General features: G+C 43.4%; 1 protein-coding gene across 9 annotated transcripts in view; it reads left to right on the top strand.

Annotated features, from left to right (window-relative positions):
- The window catches only part of Dclk2 (doublecortin like kinase 2), a 149,545-nt gene that overhangs the window by 121,190 nt on the left and 12,142 nt on the right, over window positions 1-16,213 (top strand). For 8 of the 9 annotated variants that reach the window (XR_011708027.1, XR_011708025.1, XR_011708026.1 and 5 more), the window contains 4 exons: window positions 5,266-5,385; window positions 5,571-5,717; window positions 13,267-13,400; window positions 13,792-13,869. Coding sequence is in view for 6 of the 9 variants with exons in the window: in XM_027926771.2 (XP_027782572.1) it covers window positions 5,266-5,385; window positions 5,571-5,717; window positions 13,267-13,400; window positions 13,792-13,869 (479 nt within the window). In the remaining 3 variants the exon portion in view is untranslated. Of the gene's footprint in view, window positions 1-5,265; window positions 5,386-5,570; window positions 5,718-13,266; window positions 13,401-13,791; window positions 13,870-14,072; window positions 14,143-16,213 lie in introns of those variants that run through there. The other variant, XM_071614628.1, reaches the window with a different exon arrangement.

The following is a 16,213-nucleotide window of genomic DNA, read 5'->3' as shown; positions in this document are numbered from 1 at the left end:
TTCCCCCAAATCTCCTGTGTCAATGCAGGAATACTCAGACATGAAATGATTAGATTTTGAGAACCATAACCTCATCCTAGTTTGAATGGACTAACTTGGTGGCCGTTGTAGACAAGTGGGGCATGGCTAGAGAAGGTGGGTCCCTGAGGGTGTGTCCTGGAAGGGTTCATCTTCCCTGTCCCACCTCCCACCTCCATCCTCTGTGACAGCCATTATGAGTTGAGTAGCTTCCCTCAGTCAGGCCCTTCTGCCATGATGTTCTACCTCATCTTGGGCCCAGAGCAATGGAGTTGGCCCACCATGGACTAACTCTCTGAAACCATGAGCCAAAATAAACGTTTCCTTCTCCTAAGTTGTCTCCCAGGTATTTTGGCCACAGCAATGCTTAAGTTAATTAACATAGGCCCAGATGGTGCACAAATCCCAAAGTATATGGTGTTAGTTTTCTGATGCTATTAGAATAAATTACCTCAAACTTTGTGGCTTAAAACAACAACAAAAAATTTCTCTCACAGTTCTGGAGGCCACAAGTTAGAAATCCACACTCCTTCTGGGGCTTTGGGGGAGAACCTGTCTCTTGCCTCTGAACAATTTCATGTGACCCTGTCCCTCCAGTCTGTCTCCATCCCCATGTCACCTCTCTTCTGTGTGAGAGCTCCTGCCTCTTTCTTAAAAGACATGTGTGATGGCATTTAGAGCTTGTCCAGATAATCCAGGGCTCTCTCTAAATTGCAGACCCCTTAACCATATCTCCAGAAACCCTTTTTGCAAATAATCATATTTACAAATTCTAGGGATTAGCATTTGATATCGGTGGGTGGCCATTGTTCACCCAGAAGTGGTCCTTGTAGTGATTGGAACATTTTGTCTCCTGTATTGTCCTCAGTAGTGTTTACTAAGCGGTACAGTTGCAGCTGTAAAGCCAGCGTTGAGTGGGAGGAGTGCATGAGGCGTGTGCTCGTGCACACAAGCATTTGGGTACCTGCTGCGAGTTAGTGATGGGGCTGGCTGTGGAACACGCACTCTCAGTTCAGAGGAAGTGCACGACTGCTAGAAGACAGTGGAAGTCATCCTTCAAAAGGCTGACCGGTGCAGAGCAGGGGACAGTGGGAGCATGTGAGAGGGTCATTGAAGCTGGCCCTACTGAGCAGAGGGGGTGAGGTCTAGCCTGGTACTGAGGAATAGATAGTAGATTACAAGAGGTGGGTAAAGTTCCAGGCAGAAAATCACCTGTGCAAATGCGAGAAAGTGTGACATTGGCGAGAGGGGTAGAACGAGTGAGTGGATGGATTCAGAGGCCCCTGTGGGGGTAAAGGGGCAGGAACTGGTGAGTGATGGGAGATCTTAGATAATGAGGGGAAAGCTCCAAATTGGGTGGGATTTCCCCTTCTGCTGGGGGCAGCCAGCGAGAAAGAGAGGGCAGAGGAAAGGACTGTTTGAGGCTGGGAATGATGGAGACAAGAGGATTGGTTTGTTTTGAGAGAATTGTTGGCTTCCATAATGTTTCTCTGTCTCTCTCTCTCTGTTAAAAATTGCCTTGGAAGGGTTGGTGTTGTGGCTCAGTGGTGGAGCAAGTGCGAGGCACTGGGTTCAATCCTCAGCACCTTAAAAATAAGTAAATAAGTAAATAAATAAATAAATTAAATATTGTGTCCATTTACAATTAAAAGAAAAAAATTTTTTAAAAAGTGCCATGGTCACCGGGTGAGTGGCTCATACCTATAATTCTAGTGGCTCAGGTGGCTGAAGCAGGAGGATTGCAAGTTCAAAGCCAGCCTCAGCAACTTAGCAAGGCTCTAAGCAACTTAGCAAGACTCTGTTTCTAACTAAAAATAGAAAAAAGGGCTGGGGATGTGGCTCGGTGGTGAAGTACTCCTGGGTTCAATCCCTGGTACTGGTACTCCCCCCACCCCAACACACACACACACACAAAATCACCAAGGTCAAAAGGTAAGGCCATGTCCTTTGCCAGGTTGGCAGTCTTGTCATTTACCCTCCCGCTGAGCTGCAGAACACTGCCTCGAAATGATTCACAGGTGAGCTTTTTGGCATTAGAATCGTGAGTCCCCTAACATGAGTAACAGTAGATAATCAAATACTGTGAGGTTCATTATGATTCAGGACAAAAGTAATATTCATATGATATTTTAAAATATTATGGAAAATGTAATTAGAGAATATTTTTAAATATTAGAAACGGACTACATTTGGGTTGCCTATGAAATGGGGAGACAACATCCATACCTGACGTTTCTGGGAAGTGCTTTGGTTCGCTTCTGATGGTGATTGGTTTAGAAAGCAGAGTGTTGGTTTGCAGGCAATTTCACAGGGATGGGAAGAGGTGGAGAAGCAGAGGCTCCCAGCTCCCACCTCCAACGGAGGCATTCCCTGTGCTTGGGGTCCTGGCCGTTGTCAGGTGGGTGCAGAGAGTGAGATGGTGGGTGATGGCGGAGAAAGCAGGGCTGCAGGGCTTGCTTGGTATTTGACACACAACCCTGCTGGTGGTCCTGGGAGAAGTGCACAGTGTGGCCCCAAAAGCTTTCCACATGCCTTTGATTGAAAAAGATAATAACTTTGGGGAGCTGTAGTTTGCTTGTGTGGCAGACATCTAACTTTAACTCCCAATTTGAGAGAGCTGCTTGGGGTACTGGTGGTAGGGGTTACTTGACACATGTAAATTCACATCACAGTTAGAGACCTGGAGAAGCAAGTTTATAGACTCTTCCAACTTTGGAGAAAAGGAATTGGGGAGAAGAGTTGAAGTGATAGATACACTTAGCTTTTAAATGAAAAGCCTAAACTGGGCATGGTGACGCATACTTGTAATCCCAGTGACTTGGGAAGCTGAGGCAGGGGATCACAGGTTTGATCAAAATTAAAAAAATAAATGAAAAATGGGGTCAGGGTTGTAGCTCAGTGATAGAGTGACCCTGGGTTCAATCCCCGGCACCATAAAATAAAAAGCCTATTTTACTACAGTGGTAGTAATGCCATTGTCTTTGCTTCACATAAAAGTGAAACAAATCCATTTGCTTGCTTTTACATATAACTCTGCTTTTTTTAGTGTGACTAGGGACATACTTGGCACAGATGACCTAAATGCTTCAAAATGTGTGAATAAATGTAAAGGGTTTGCCAAGCCTTTCATTTGTGACGACAGTGTGGGGTGCACAGCTGCTTCCCGAGGGAGGGACAGGTCTCTGGCCGCCTGCTGCAGTGGACTGCTCTGTAACTTAGACAGATGGTACTTGGAAGCGGGGAGGAAGCCCTGTCCCTCCCTTCCCAGTGGTGGTTTGCGAGGTCTGAGGACTGCTGTGTTTCTGGAAGGTTTGGAAGTGCTAGGTGAGTCCTAACTTAGTCAAAGACTTCCCAGCCTTGCTCTCTGTGTAGATTTCAGATTTTTCTTCTTACACGAAGCTTGGTGTGATTCTCCACCCCCAGGTCATTGTGAATGCTACTGCTTGTAGCTTTCATTTTCATTTAGAAAAATTCCAAGTTGAATTTTACTGAAGCATTCCCCTTAGAAAAGCCATGTGTCGTGCGGGGGATGTGGACTCAGATGCCGGACACCTAGGTTTGCATTCCTACTTCCAAGGACTCTTCTAAGGATGAAGAGTTACAAGATTACCCAAGTACCTTACAGTGACCGACACGAGTGAGCAGATTTCTAGCCGTGGTTGGTTCCTTCCTTCTCTTTGCTTCTGCTTAGCGTTTGCGCTGTCACCTGCCAACATTTATCGAGTGACTTCTTGGACGAGCACGGTGCATTCCACGCTCAAGCAACACGACTGGCCATATGCAAGAGCTTGCAGCAGATTTTCTCTGAATGCTATTTATTTATTTGTCATAGTTAATATCTCCAGCTATCGTCAAAAAGGATTTGAGATGGCTTAGAGTAAAAATACATACATACATGGATACAGGAAGACAAGAGAAGAACCATAGATGGTATCCAACGAGGGATAAAATACTATATCAGAGCACTAAATTTTGGTCTGAGATTCATAATGGAGAAGGCACAAGAGCAATATGAATGATATGGATGGCACATATCTATGTAGGTGTGTACATACATGTGTGTTTAGGTAGTGAATGATATTTCTCATAAGGTACATTTTATGTAAAAGCTATCCAGTTTGAATACCTAGAATGTGGTAAGAAGGCAATTAGCACATTTTATAGAGCATTCTCTAAATTCAAAATAATTCATCGTTGACATTAATGAGGATCAACAAATGTGGTATTGCCAAGGGGTTTTCATGTCTCATTTAAAATAAAGCAATCATTGCTCGTGATTCATGGTTTCACGTATTGAGAATGATTCCTTAATTTCTGTAAGTAAACATTTTGCTACAGCACGGATCCCAACTGCATTACTCACCAGGGCTGATAATCAGGTGGCATTTTCAGAGAAGTGATTAAGTTAAAATGAGAGTAGTGGTCCCCACGGTGCTATGTGTTTTCAGATTTCTGAAATGCAAGATGAGCAGGACCAGCCATCTGGTGAAGGATTTCATATCCAGTTATAAAGGCAGGAAGTTTCTTTCCTTTTTTTTTTTTTTAATGAATTTCAGCACGGAAGTAAAATTCATATTGGTAATGGTTAAAAACTAAAAATGTTTAATGCCAGGTGTGTTATGTGCCATAAGCTTACCAAGTTTTTCTACATGCCTTGATGCCTTATCTTTTTTGGGGGGGGGGGTTACCAGGGATTTGAACCAGGGGTTGTTTAACCACTAAGTCACATCCCCAGCCCTTTTTTATTTTTTTTTTAATTTTGAGACAGTGTCTCACTAAATTGCTTACAGCCTGGCTAAGTTGCTGAGGCTGGCTTTGAACTTGCGATCCTCCTGCCTCAGCCTCCTGAGTCGTTGGGATTACAGGCATGTGCCACTGCATCCAGCTGCACATGCCTCATCCTTACTTTGTATTGGAATTAAAAGTGGTCCACTGACTTGCAAAGCACAGTGCTATGTGCCCACGCTTTCACCAGTCACAGCCCCTGAGTTGAAGCAATATGCTTTATGTTCCAGAGAAGCACCTCTGAGCTTCTGGGGCACGTTCAGAGGTCTGGTTCTTTTTGGCAGTGACAATAAGACATCCACACTGACCTGTCCTGTCCTGTAGGAGCCAAGTAGGTGGGGATGTGGTTGCCTCTGTATCAAGAGATGCCTCCTTGGCCTTGGGTCTATTGGAGTGTTATCCACAGGAACGGGGCAAAGGGTGCTGTGGGCTCTGACCCTCTCTGCACCTTTCACTTGACAGGAACACCTGATTGAGAACGAAGTGTCGATACTGCGCAGAGTGAAACACCCCAACATCATCATGCTCGTCGAGGAGATGGAGACGGCAACCGAGCTCTTCCTGGTGATGGAACTGGTCAAGGTAAGGGGATGCTCAATCCCCTCGGCGCCCGATCCCAGGGCTTCACAGTGTTCTTGGAAGGCCTGATCAGACACGTGTCTTGCTGCCTTCACAATCGTCAGTTATAGCAGCACCTGAAGCACTTCCTTGGCCTTCAATGGACTGCGCCGCTGATGTTTTGCTGTGTTCTTTTCCATATCCTTCAGGGTGGAGACCTCTTTGATGCAATTACTTCTTCAACCAAGTACACGGAGAGAGATGGCAGCGCCATGGTGTACAACCTGGCCAACGCCCTCAGGTATCTCCACAGCCTCAGCATCGTGCACAGAGACATCAAGCCAGAGAACCTCTTGGTACGTTGTCTTCACCTCTTCTTTTTCACCTTGCACTGTTTGTCCTTTAAAATGATCGTATCATGTGCAAGCAAGCAGTGACGGACTAGGGTCTAAACCAATCCTGCAGTAAGAGCTCAGGTCCTGCAGCAGGAGTCAAGTCAGTGACCTTAAAATACTAATGGTTTCTTGAATTGATTTGCATTTACTGTTTACCAGACATTAGATGTTTTGATTGATTTCCATTTTTTAATGTATTTATTTATTTGTTTTTATTTGGTGCTAAGGATTGAACCTAGGGCCTCACATGTGCTAGGTGAGTATTCTACCGATGAGCCACAACCCCAGTCCCTATAGCAATGATATTGACTGAAGAAAGAAGAGCATGAAATTTATTTTATGGGTCAAAAATTCTGTAAAATAAATTTGGAGAAGGAAGTAAAGGTTCCTAGGAGACCAAAGTAGAACATGGAGGTTCCTTTAAGTGCAGGGGAGAATTTTGGAAAGAGTCCCGCCCGTCTCAGTTTTACAGTGTGGAAATTGAGACCAGGAGATGCTAATTTTTCTTGAAAGTGTCATTATCCTATTGTTCTACAGGAGGAAAAGCCTTGTTCATAATTGTGACACTCAGGGATCACCATAAACGTCCCAGTCTACTTTCCCAGCCTCCTCTCCTGTCATAACTCACCTCCACAGTGCACCTTGATAACAACACAGCTTGCTTGTGGGGAGCCAGTCCTTGTGACCACACTGCAGAGGGAGTTTAGAGAAGCTTCTGGAATTTTGCATGCACATATCCCTGTAAACACACGCTGGACAGTTGACCCCTCCCACCTTTTTGGGCTGAGTATCGTACTTAGCACTTGGGAGGTGAGGTTAGCCAAGTGTTCTGCACCATGGCAACCCAAACTCCTCCCCAGCAGCCCAGCCTGACCTCCGTTGCTTCTGTCCATCCTGGTCGCCATTTGCAGCATCCCCTCTGCCCTCAATGTGGCAAACCTGTTCCTCTTGTGGGACGCTGAGAGCAAGAGTTAGATCTTCAACTTGACCCCAGACGCTCTGAGCAGGGCTTAGCTCCGGTTACCTCGGGCTCCTGCTGCACTTGCCACGGTGTTGGGGTTTTATCTTCCACTCGTCTGTCCTTCAGGTGTAAGCACCACAGAGACGAGGTTGATGTCTCAGTTTCCTTTTCATCTCCAATGCCTTGGACAGGACCGTGTGAGCACACTGTGGATGTGCAGAGGTCGCTCAGCTGGCCGGGAGCTGGCACTTGAACACAGGTCTGGATGCCCTGCTTGGGCTTGCACCACCCACGTGGTTGTTTAAAGATATGTGTGCAGCCTTTGGAGCCATCCCAGGGATTTTAATTGTTTTTTTAATCCAGGATTTTCATCTTCCCTTTTTGGTAATAGCATCTGATAATTTCTCAATGTCCATCTAAAAGTATGTGCATTTTTTAAAAAATATTTAGTTTTTAGTTTTAGGTGGACACAATATATTATCTTTTATTTTTTTGCGGTGCTGAGGATCAAACCCAGTGCCTCACGCATGCTAGACGATCGCGCTACCACTGAGCCACATCCCCAGCCTCCATTTTTTTAAACTATCATCTGCCTTGAGGAAATTAAACAGATTGGGCATCCCAACCTCAAAATTCAAAATCCAAAATCCTCCAAAGTGTGCAACTTTTAAGTACCAATGTGTCACAATATTCCACACCATGAAACTTTGTTTCATGAACAAAATTATTTAAAATATTGTAAATGAAACGTAAATTAATTTATGTTGAACTTGGACCTCATCCCCTAAATATTATATATATGCAAATATTCCAAAATATAAAACATTTATGGTTCTGTGCATTTTTTTTTTAAATAAGTGAACAAATTCTTTAGTGTCAAGGTTTTGCATCAACTGATGGGGAGACAGATTTACTGTTTTTTTTTCCGCTTTTTTTTTTTCTTGATAACTAGAGCTCAGTAGTTATACACTGTAGTTGGAAATTGATTTTGGTTCATGATCCTCCCTTTTCCCTCCCCCTTTTGTGCATTTTTTTTTTAAGAGAAGGGATCTCACTACATTGCCCAGACTGGCCTCAATGTCCTGGGCTCCAACCACCCTACTGCCTTAGTTTCCTGTGTAGCGAGGACTATGTATGCACATAGTCCTTGTCCACTAATATGGCTTATTTGCTGGAATGAATCTTGGGACTTTGAACATGCTAAGCAAGTGTTCCACCACGAGCTATATCCACAGCCCCTCAAGCCTTTTTGATACAGGATATTCAAACTGAATTTAATTTTTACATGTTCCAATTGGAAAAAAAATCCCTGCTGTATTAAAAAAAAAAAAAAAGTTACATTCTGACTCTGTCTTCAAACTCTAATGAGGAAAAGAGACAGAGGTGCAAGTTAAGCCTCAGGATAAGAGCAGAAGTGTGGTGTTCACGTCTCCAAACAGACTTCTCACTATTATGACTAGCAGCAGCTGCCAGGCCCCTCCACTGTCTGACTGAGCTTGGCCAGGGGCTTTACAAGCAAAGGTGACAGGGCTTTCTCCAGATGTGGCTACAGTTTTGTATTATTGAGAATGCCTCTTGACTCCTTGCTCTGCACAGTCCATTCAGCCTAGTGGACCCTGTCATTACTGTTCTCCGTGAACATGGAAGCCATAGATTTCTGGGGAAGGACTGGTTACCCTGAGCCAACCTGTCCTACAGCTCTGATTGCCAAGGCCCAGGGAGGAAGGAGATGGGCATTACAGAGTGTTCATTTTCCAGCTCATTGGTCCCACTCACCACCCCTTCTGCTCATGGTCCCTCCTCTTCCCTCTCCCACCCGCTGCCTGGTTGGTTTCTGTGCAGTGAACCCAGGGCCTTGTGCATACTAGGCAAGTACTGTACCAGGGAGCTCCACCCTCTGCCTGCCACTCGGTTTCTTAACACTTATGAAGTCTCCTTAGAATCTGAACCCAGTATTCCCTCCTCATGTCGTACATCAAGGATAGATGATATGATCAGTATGGCCATTTCTAACATCAGAGAGTGATCAGGAAATCGGAATCAAGTTTCTTATCTAGTCTAATCTGTCCTAAATGAATGTTCACCTCTTCCAAAATCTGAACCAGCCTCCATGTGCTACCCAAAGGGGAGAATGAAGGTGATAAAACTGACTTTCAGGTGATGCTGATGTGTGACGTAGCAAGGCCAGGGGATCAGGCCCAGAAACAGCCTCAGATGCACATACATAAGTAAGGTGTGTCAGCCATTGAAAACCTACTGGATAACTCATCTGCCTTTAGGCTTAGTCAGCAGGTCTGCATTGGCCTTGGAGGAAAAAGTGTCATCGGGACCCTAAACAGAAATACCCGGAGCAACTGCCAGCCTCTCCCTGTCTAAGAACTAATTCAGTTTTTAAACACCAGAGCATTCAGGCATCTGATTTGCATCCCCTTCCCTGGTAGCAGTGTCATAATTTAAAACCCTGCCAGCAGAGATGTATGGGTCGCTGTGTCAGGGAGCACAGGGGTGGCCGTTAATGCTGTGAGTTACAGCCCGGCGGTGCTCTGTCAGAGTTAACTATGAGAGACCAGTGATAAATTCCACCTTTTCCAGGAGTTCTGGGGACAGGGGAGAGAAGAGGGTTGGTTTCTCCTATTTGAAGTCCTTCTAAATCATTACACTGACATTTTATTTAGAGAGCATGCAGTGCTCACTTGGTATGGGGGGCCTGCATTCCTCACATTTTATTTTTTGCATTCCAAGAGCAACTTTTGTCAGAGCATCTCTCGGTGTGTGATGGGGCATTTGAACACTGTGGGGCTGGAGCTCTCACAGTTGCCATTGAAATCCACTCCAAATCTGTGCACGTGCAGCCGGCCGTCAGGGCTCTGGCAGTTGTGTTCAGAGGCAGGGTGTACTGCAGAATGGTGTGGCTGTAAGAAAGGAAGTCAGTAGCAAGGGTCCTGGCTGAAAACCCTGTTTGGTCACTTATCAATAGCTTGAGTTCTGCTATTGTGTCTCAGTTTCCTCATCTGTGAAATGGAAATAATAGTGCTGTAATTGCCCAGTGGGCTCACTACAGAAGTCCACTAAGATAAAGTTTGGGAGAATATTTTTAGCTACAGAGTCCTTGAAAATGCCTTTGGAGTCCCTGTTCATTTATTCACCTCATTATTAAGGTCAATTGTCAGTTTCGTTTCTTCTCACTTTTTTTTTTTTTGGTGCTGGGGATGCAACCCAGGGCTTCAGGCATGATGTTAGCCAAGTGCTACACTACCAAGTTATACCCCCAGCCCTAAAGTCAGTTTTCTTTATTTCTTTTGGCAGTGCTGGGGAGGGAAGCCAGGGCCTTGGGCGTGCTGGGCAGGTGCTCTATCACTGAGCTACACCCCCAACCCTAAAGTCAGTTTTTTAAAAGGAATGCTATAAATACAATATATATTTAATTTTTCTTCCTTCTTTGAAGAGAATCTCCAGGTAAGATTTGAAAGTGACTCATATTTTACATATTTTCTTTTGTGTGTAGCATTGGGGAGAGATGAATCAGGCTTGTTTGCCCCTCAGGGCACGTCCCTTTTGGTGTTTGGTCATGGAGCGCCACTTGCCCAGATATAATTCAGCGACTATAGACTGTTTAATCCCTTCCTACTTATGCCCCTGCATCTGACTCTGAATTCTTTACGGGGATGTGAAAAACGGGGCTTCAGGGACTTTTGAGATTCCAACAGCAACTCTAAAATACCCCTAGGCATCTCCAAATTGAGTGTTTAATATAAACGTTATTTTTCAAAACTGGTACCTAATGAGTGTGTTTTTAAGTTGTATAAACAAAATAACAATGACATCAGTAAGATTTTTTTTTTTGACTCACGATACAGACATTTAGGAAATTGTGCTTATAAGGTTCTTATCGCTGAAATTACTTAGGGAATTTCTAATGTCTGGGTTTCAGTAAATGCATCATAAATCCTAACTGTAATTATAGTAGACTGTTCTTGTTAATGTTTACGTCTAAGTCTAATGAATAGAAAGTTGTCTTAAGTCTGTGAGATGAGTAAGAACCTAGACTCTGGGACTTTAGGCTAAATCATTAATATCTTTGAATATGTTTCTGCTGACTCAAAATAGAAATATCTGAGCTGGACGTAAAATTCTCACCACTACTCCTATGATACTTTTAAGTCATAAAGATGTATATATAATAAGCATGGAAGAAGTGATGAAAATACCAAGGTAAAAACTGTTCTTACTCAGATGAAGTCTTTGCAGGCAAGGGAGGTGTTATGCTGTCATACTTTATAAAATACCTGTAAAGCCTGGGGAACCCTTGGCATGGGGAGCCCTGGGATCTTGATGTTTTTTGTTGCTGACCTTATAAATCAGCCACCACCAAGTTTTAGACTAACAGAAGACATTGTTAGCATCCTTGTCTGGAAAGAACATTTTCTAGACTTTTCTCCTCCTCTATTTAGTAGTGGTTGAGATGAAAATCTGGTTCAGCCCATAGTAAAATGAGAGCAAAAGCAAACAAAATATACTTAATATACAAAAAGAGAAAGGCGGGGTAGATGAGGTCTCTGAAATTATTTTTCTCTGAAATTCATTATTTATTTTTAAATTATATACACACACAAACACACACACATACACACATATATATTTTAGTTGTTGATAAACCTTTATTTTATTTATTTATATGTAGTGCTGAGAATTGAACCCAGTGCCTCACACATGCCAGGCAAACACGCTACCACTGAGCCCCAGCCCCAGTCCTGAAATTCATTATTTTTAAAGTAGGCACCCAAGAGACAGATGATATCAGCAAATTAAAGACTACACAGGGGGCTGGGGTTGTGGCTCAGGGGTAGAAAACTTGCCTAGCATGTGTGAGGCACTGGGTTTGGCCCCTGACACCACATAAAAATAAAAACAAATAAATAAAAGTATTGTGTCCATCTACAACTAAAAAATTTTTTTTAAAAAAGACTACACGATACAGACATTTAAATCCAGTCAAATCCAGTCAAATCCAAATTACGCTGTTTATATATATACATGCATATATGTGTACGCATGTGTATACATATATACATATATACACACACACAGACACACATGTATATGTGTGTGTGTGCTTGCTTCTGAAGCTATTGATTTAGAATGTAACTTTCAGATTTTTATCCCATAAGGAAAAGTTGCTTTTATATAAAAATCATTTTTCTTAATTATGGAACTAATATACATAGTCATTATAAATGTTTTGCAAACTACTGAAAAGCATAAATGAGAAAATTAAGATAATTCTTAATGCAACCTCTTGTCCACATTTGGGGCATTGTATTTCATATATGATTTTTTAAAATTTCATATAATATATTGAAAATCATTAATATAATATTTATTTGAAAAGTGCTTATTAGCAACTGTATAATATTTTACTATACAAATCACTATAAACACCACTTTCCTGTTAGAGGTTTGTGTTGCTTCCAGTTTCTAATCATACATAAATTCTGATATTAACGTCCCTGTGTGGGGCCTTTGGGTCTGTCCCTTTTCCCTTAGGCTAGATTTTTTACATGCAGATTTACTGGGTCAAAGGTTATGAACAATGTTAAGATTCTTGATACCACTGCAGACATGCTTCAGTTGAAGCATATATGTTCACCTCTTCACCAGTGTTTTTAAACCTTTTCCCGTGTGATAATTATGTCGTCAGCCAATCCTCCCAGGAACTGGAGGTGGTGTTTACTGAACCCTGATCTGTGGTTTGCCGCAGTATGCCTTCACACCAGCTCCACAAGGAAAGGCTGAGTATCTCTGCACTTCCCAGATCTGCTCAGAGAGGTGAAGAGATCTGTTCACAGGTCATACAGCCAGGAGATGAGTAGAGCTGTGATTCAGGTTGAGGCTAATCCCAAAGTCCATTCCCCCCCCAACTTCCAAGGTTTTCCCCTATATAATATTTGCATTTGGGGCTAGGGGTGTAGCTCAGTAGTAGAGTGTTTGCTTAGTCCTGGGTTCCATCCCCAGCACTGCAAAGCAAAACAAACAAACAAAAAGTTTTTGATATTTATATTTTATATTTTATCATTGTATAGAAAACAAGGCTACCATCCCCACCCCTAATTTTATTTCCTAGAGTAAACTTTAATGACTCCTGAAGTACTTTGGTGGTTTAATAAGCACCCTTTCTTTGGCTGTCCAGTGCCTTGCACACAGTAAGTACCAAATAAAGGTCAGTTTCCTGCCTCCAGGCTTCCAGGCCCCTCAAGCCCATCACATAAGCAGCCACCTTTTCGTGTGAGCAAGCACAGTGGTTCCTTAGGTTCCTAGGGTAGTTTACTTTCTGCAAAGATGGAAAACAATGTCTTCTAAATTTCACGCAGTCAAGAAAAATCCCTGAAGAGAAGAATCAAAGATCAGAGGTAACTCGTGGTGTTCATATCACACGGAGTAAATTCTTCTGAGTTGACTGATAAGTGTACCTATCTTTTCCGCTTCATTTTAAGGGTCCTCTTGAAGTTGCTTTGGGGGAACCTTCTGACTGTAGGCTGCTTTCTGCTGCAGGTGTGTGAATATCCCGATGGAACCAAGTCTTTGAAACTGGGAGACTTTGGGCTGGCCACGGTGGTGGAAGGCCCTTTGTACACGGTCTGTGGCACGCCCACTTATGTGGCCCCTGAAATCATCGCTGAGACTGGGTAAGAGCCCTGGTGGTTGTTAGTGCTTTAACTCTGGGGGGGAAAGTACATTTTTGTGGCAACTGTGCTTGTGTGTTGAGTGCTTCCTGTGAAGGCGAGAACGTGAGGCAGCGAGAGAGCTTGACCTGCACTGTGACTTTGATGTCAGGAACTTGAGTTTGTGCTTACCTGGCCAAGAGCCCCACGCGGGGACTTTTGCCCTGGAGCCAGTGTTTATCATTGAACAAGAGTCACCAAGATTGTAGTTAGGTTGAAAGAGAAACAGATGACTTTGACCAAAGGCTGATTCATTCTTCTACGTGAAATGAACACTTTGATGACCCCCAATTTTTCCCTCCATGGAGGGTATTTGGGGGCTGTATCATATTCCTTCCTTCCTCTGTTTTCCCAGCTATGGCCTGAAGGTGGACATTTGGGCGGCTGGTGTGATCACGTACATACTTCTATGTGGATTCCCACCATTCCGAAGGTCAGTGGTGCTTTGGGTGACTCTATTGGGATTATACATTCTTGGATGCTTTATTCCTGGCAGTTGGGATCAGAAACTGGTTGGCCAATAAAAATGTTAAACATTGTAAATGCATCTTTCACTTTTTCCATCTTAATTTACAGCCTGCCAATGTGTATTCATTGACCACACCTTTTTTGTTGGTTTGTTTTGTTTTGTTTTAGGAGTTGGACTTCATACATGCCGAGTACCCGCTCTAACTACAGCCTAGCCTGACCACACTTCAGATAAGAGGCAAGGCCTCTGCTTTGCGTATGGTCCTGAGTTTCTTGTGTCCATTCTTTCATACAGTATATCCATAATTCAGGGTCTACGATTTCTAGTTTCTCAGTCTTTTTAAATAAGAGTACAACATAAAATTCCTTGTGAAGTAGCTGAATCCTTCCAGGTAGACTTTTACCCCCAGTTGTCAATAATGGTCACTTTTACTTAATTTGATAGTTTTTTCTTAAACAGTTCACTTTTTGTATAATCTTTACAAAGTTTTCAACTTTGTTCTTATAGAAACAGGCACTCTCTTTTTATATTTATTTTAGCCCTTCACATGCTATTCAGTTAAGAAGTAGAATCAAAAGTAACTTTTGGCATCAGCATGCCTGAGAATGAGCTCCTGACCACCACATGCCTCCCCTGGTGGAGTGGAGGTGGCCACAGATGACGGTCCAGGGCTTTGCACCCTTCACCTAGCAGCCTGGGTCCTGGCAAAAGTGAGGGGCTTGGCTGCAGCTCTTCTGGTCAGTGTCATTTCTCTCTCTGGAGCAAATGAATGACTTTGAAGCCAAAGTTTATCTCACAATACACATTTGATTTTCTTCTGTTTCCTTGAGTGTTGTTTTTATTTTAATCCCTTTAATCATTTTAGATTCATTTGTTGAATAACTGCTGTAGGGCAGCCACTCTTCTAAGTGCTGGGAATAAAGTGGGGGCAGAGCCTAATCCCTGTGACTTGTGGTGTGTTTAAGTCTGTTCCTGCTGCTGTAACAAAATGCCCCAGTTTGGGTAGCTTAGAAGCAATGGAAATTAATCTTCCCAGTTATGGAGACAGGAAGTCCAAGATGAAGGCACCAGCAGATTTGGTGTCTGTTGGGGGAACACCTTCTGTTTATAGATAGCCATTTTCTCCCTGCACCTTCACATAGCAGAAAGGAAAGGGGGGCTCTCTAGGATCCTTTACCAGGACACTAACCCCATTCATGAAGGCTTTGCCTTTGTGATCTGTCACCTCCTACCTCCTTATGCCATCACATTGGGGATCAGTTTCAACATATGAATTTTGGGGAGACACCAGAATTTGGTCTTGGTGTTTATAGTGTTGTCTTGGGTCAGTAAGAGAAAAATAGGTTTATCTTTTCTCTCATTTGAATATGAAAACTTTCAAGCATACAGAAAAGTTGAAAGGTTTTAACTAAGTTAAACAGTATTTTTTTTTTTGTCATCAGCAGAAGATTGACACAGAGATGTCAGTCTTTGCTTTGAGAGTTTTATGGTCTAGAAACCTTCATCACAGAAATATTGATCAAGAAGACTAAAGCTTGAGGACATGCTTAGTTGAGGGCTAGAAATCATAAAATGTTGAAAGCAAGACGGAACAGTGGAGTGGGACCTTGAGGTATGAGAGGGTTTTATAGGAGGACAGTCTGTCCATCTAGCCATCAACATCATGGTCTTCCTTCAAGGTCATGCTCAGGTGGGTTTCATGGGCTATAGGATTAGTGCACCTGGTAGTTAGCTTTTGCCAAGTAACCACTCCACGGTTAGGGGTGTGAAACAATTCTGTGGGTTGATTAGGTGGTTCTGTACTGACATGGTGGGACGTGGTGGTCTAGCGTGGCCTCACTCATGTGCCTGATAGTGGGCTGGATGTCCGCTGGGACAACAGAGATGACCTGGCCACATGCCTTTTCATCATCCACTGGGCTGGCCTTGGCTTCTCATGATGTTGGAGGCAGGATTCCCAGAAGCAGCCAGAGAGAAGATGAGTTCTACCTCCCTGTCCCTTTCCCAGTCTCTGCTCACCTCACCCTTGTCACTATTGATCAAATCAATTCTAGTAGCTAATTCTGGAGTAAATGTGGGGGAAAGTGAAGAAAGTGAGTCTGTCAGAGCGAGGGCAACATATTCCTGGCCATTTTTACAGTCATGCTGGGCCCTGGCTGGTTTTAGTGACAACCCATTGAGTGAGAACTAGTCTAATGCAGAAGAGGAGCCAATTTTGGTAGCAGTTGGTCCTGGGGCTCTTTGCAGCTATTTCCCTGGAGGCTAGACAAGTGGAGATCCGCAGGGAAGGACCCTGGGGATCAGGTTT

The sequence above is a fragment of the Marmota flaviventris genome, chromosome 7 (genome assembly GCF_047511675.1).
Source record: "Marmota flaviventris isolate mMarFla1 chromosome 7, mMarFla1.hap1, whole genome shotgun sequence".
NCBI classification, from domain to species: Eukaryota; Metazoa; Chordata; class Mammalia; order Rodentia; family Sciuridae; genus Marmota; species Marmota flaviventris.
This window is presented reverse-complemented; position numbering and strand designations above follow the sequence as displayed.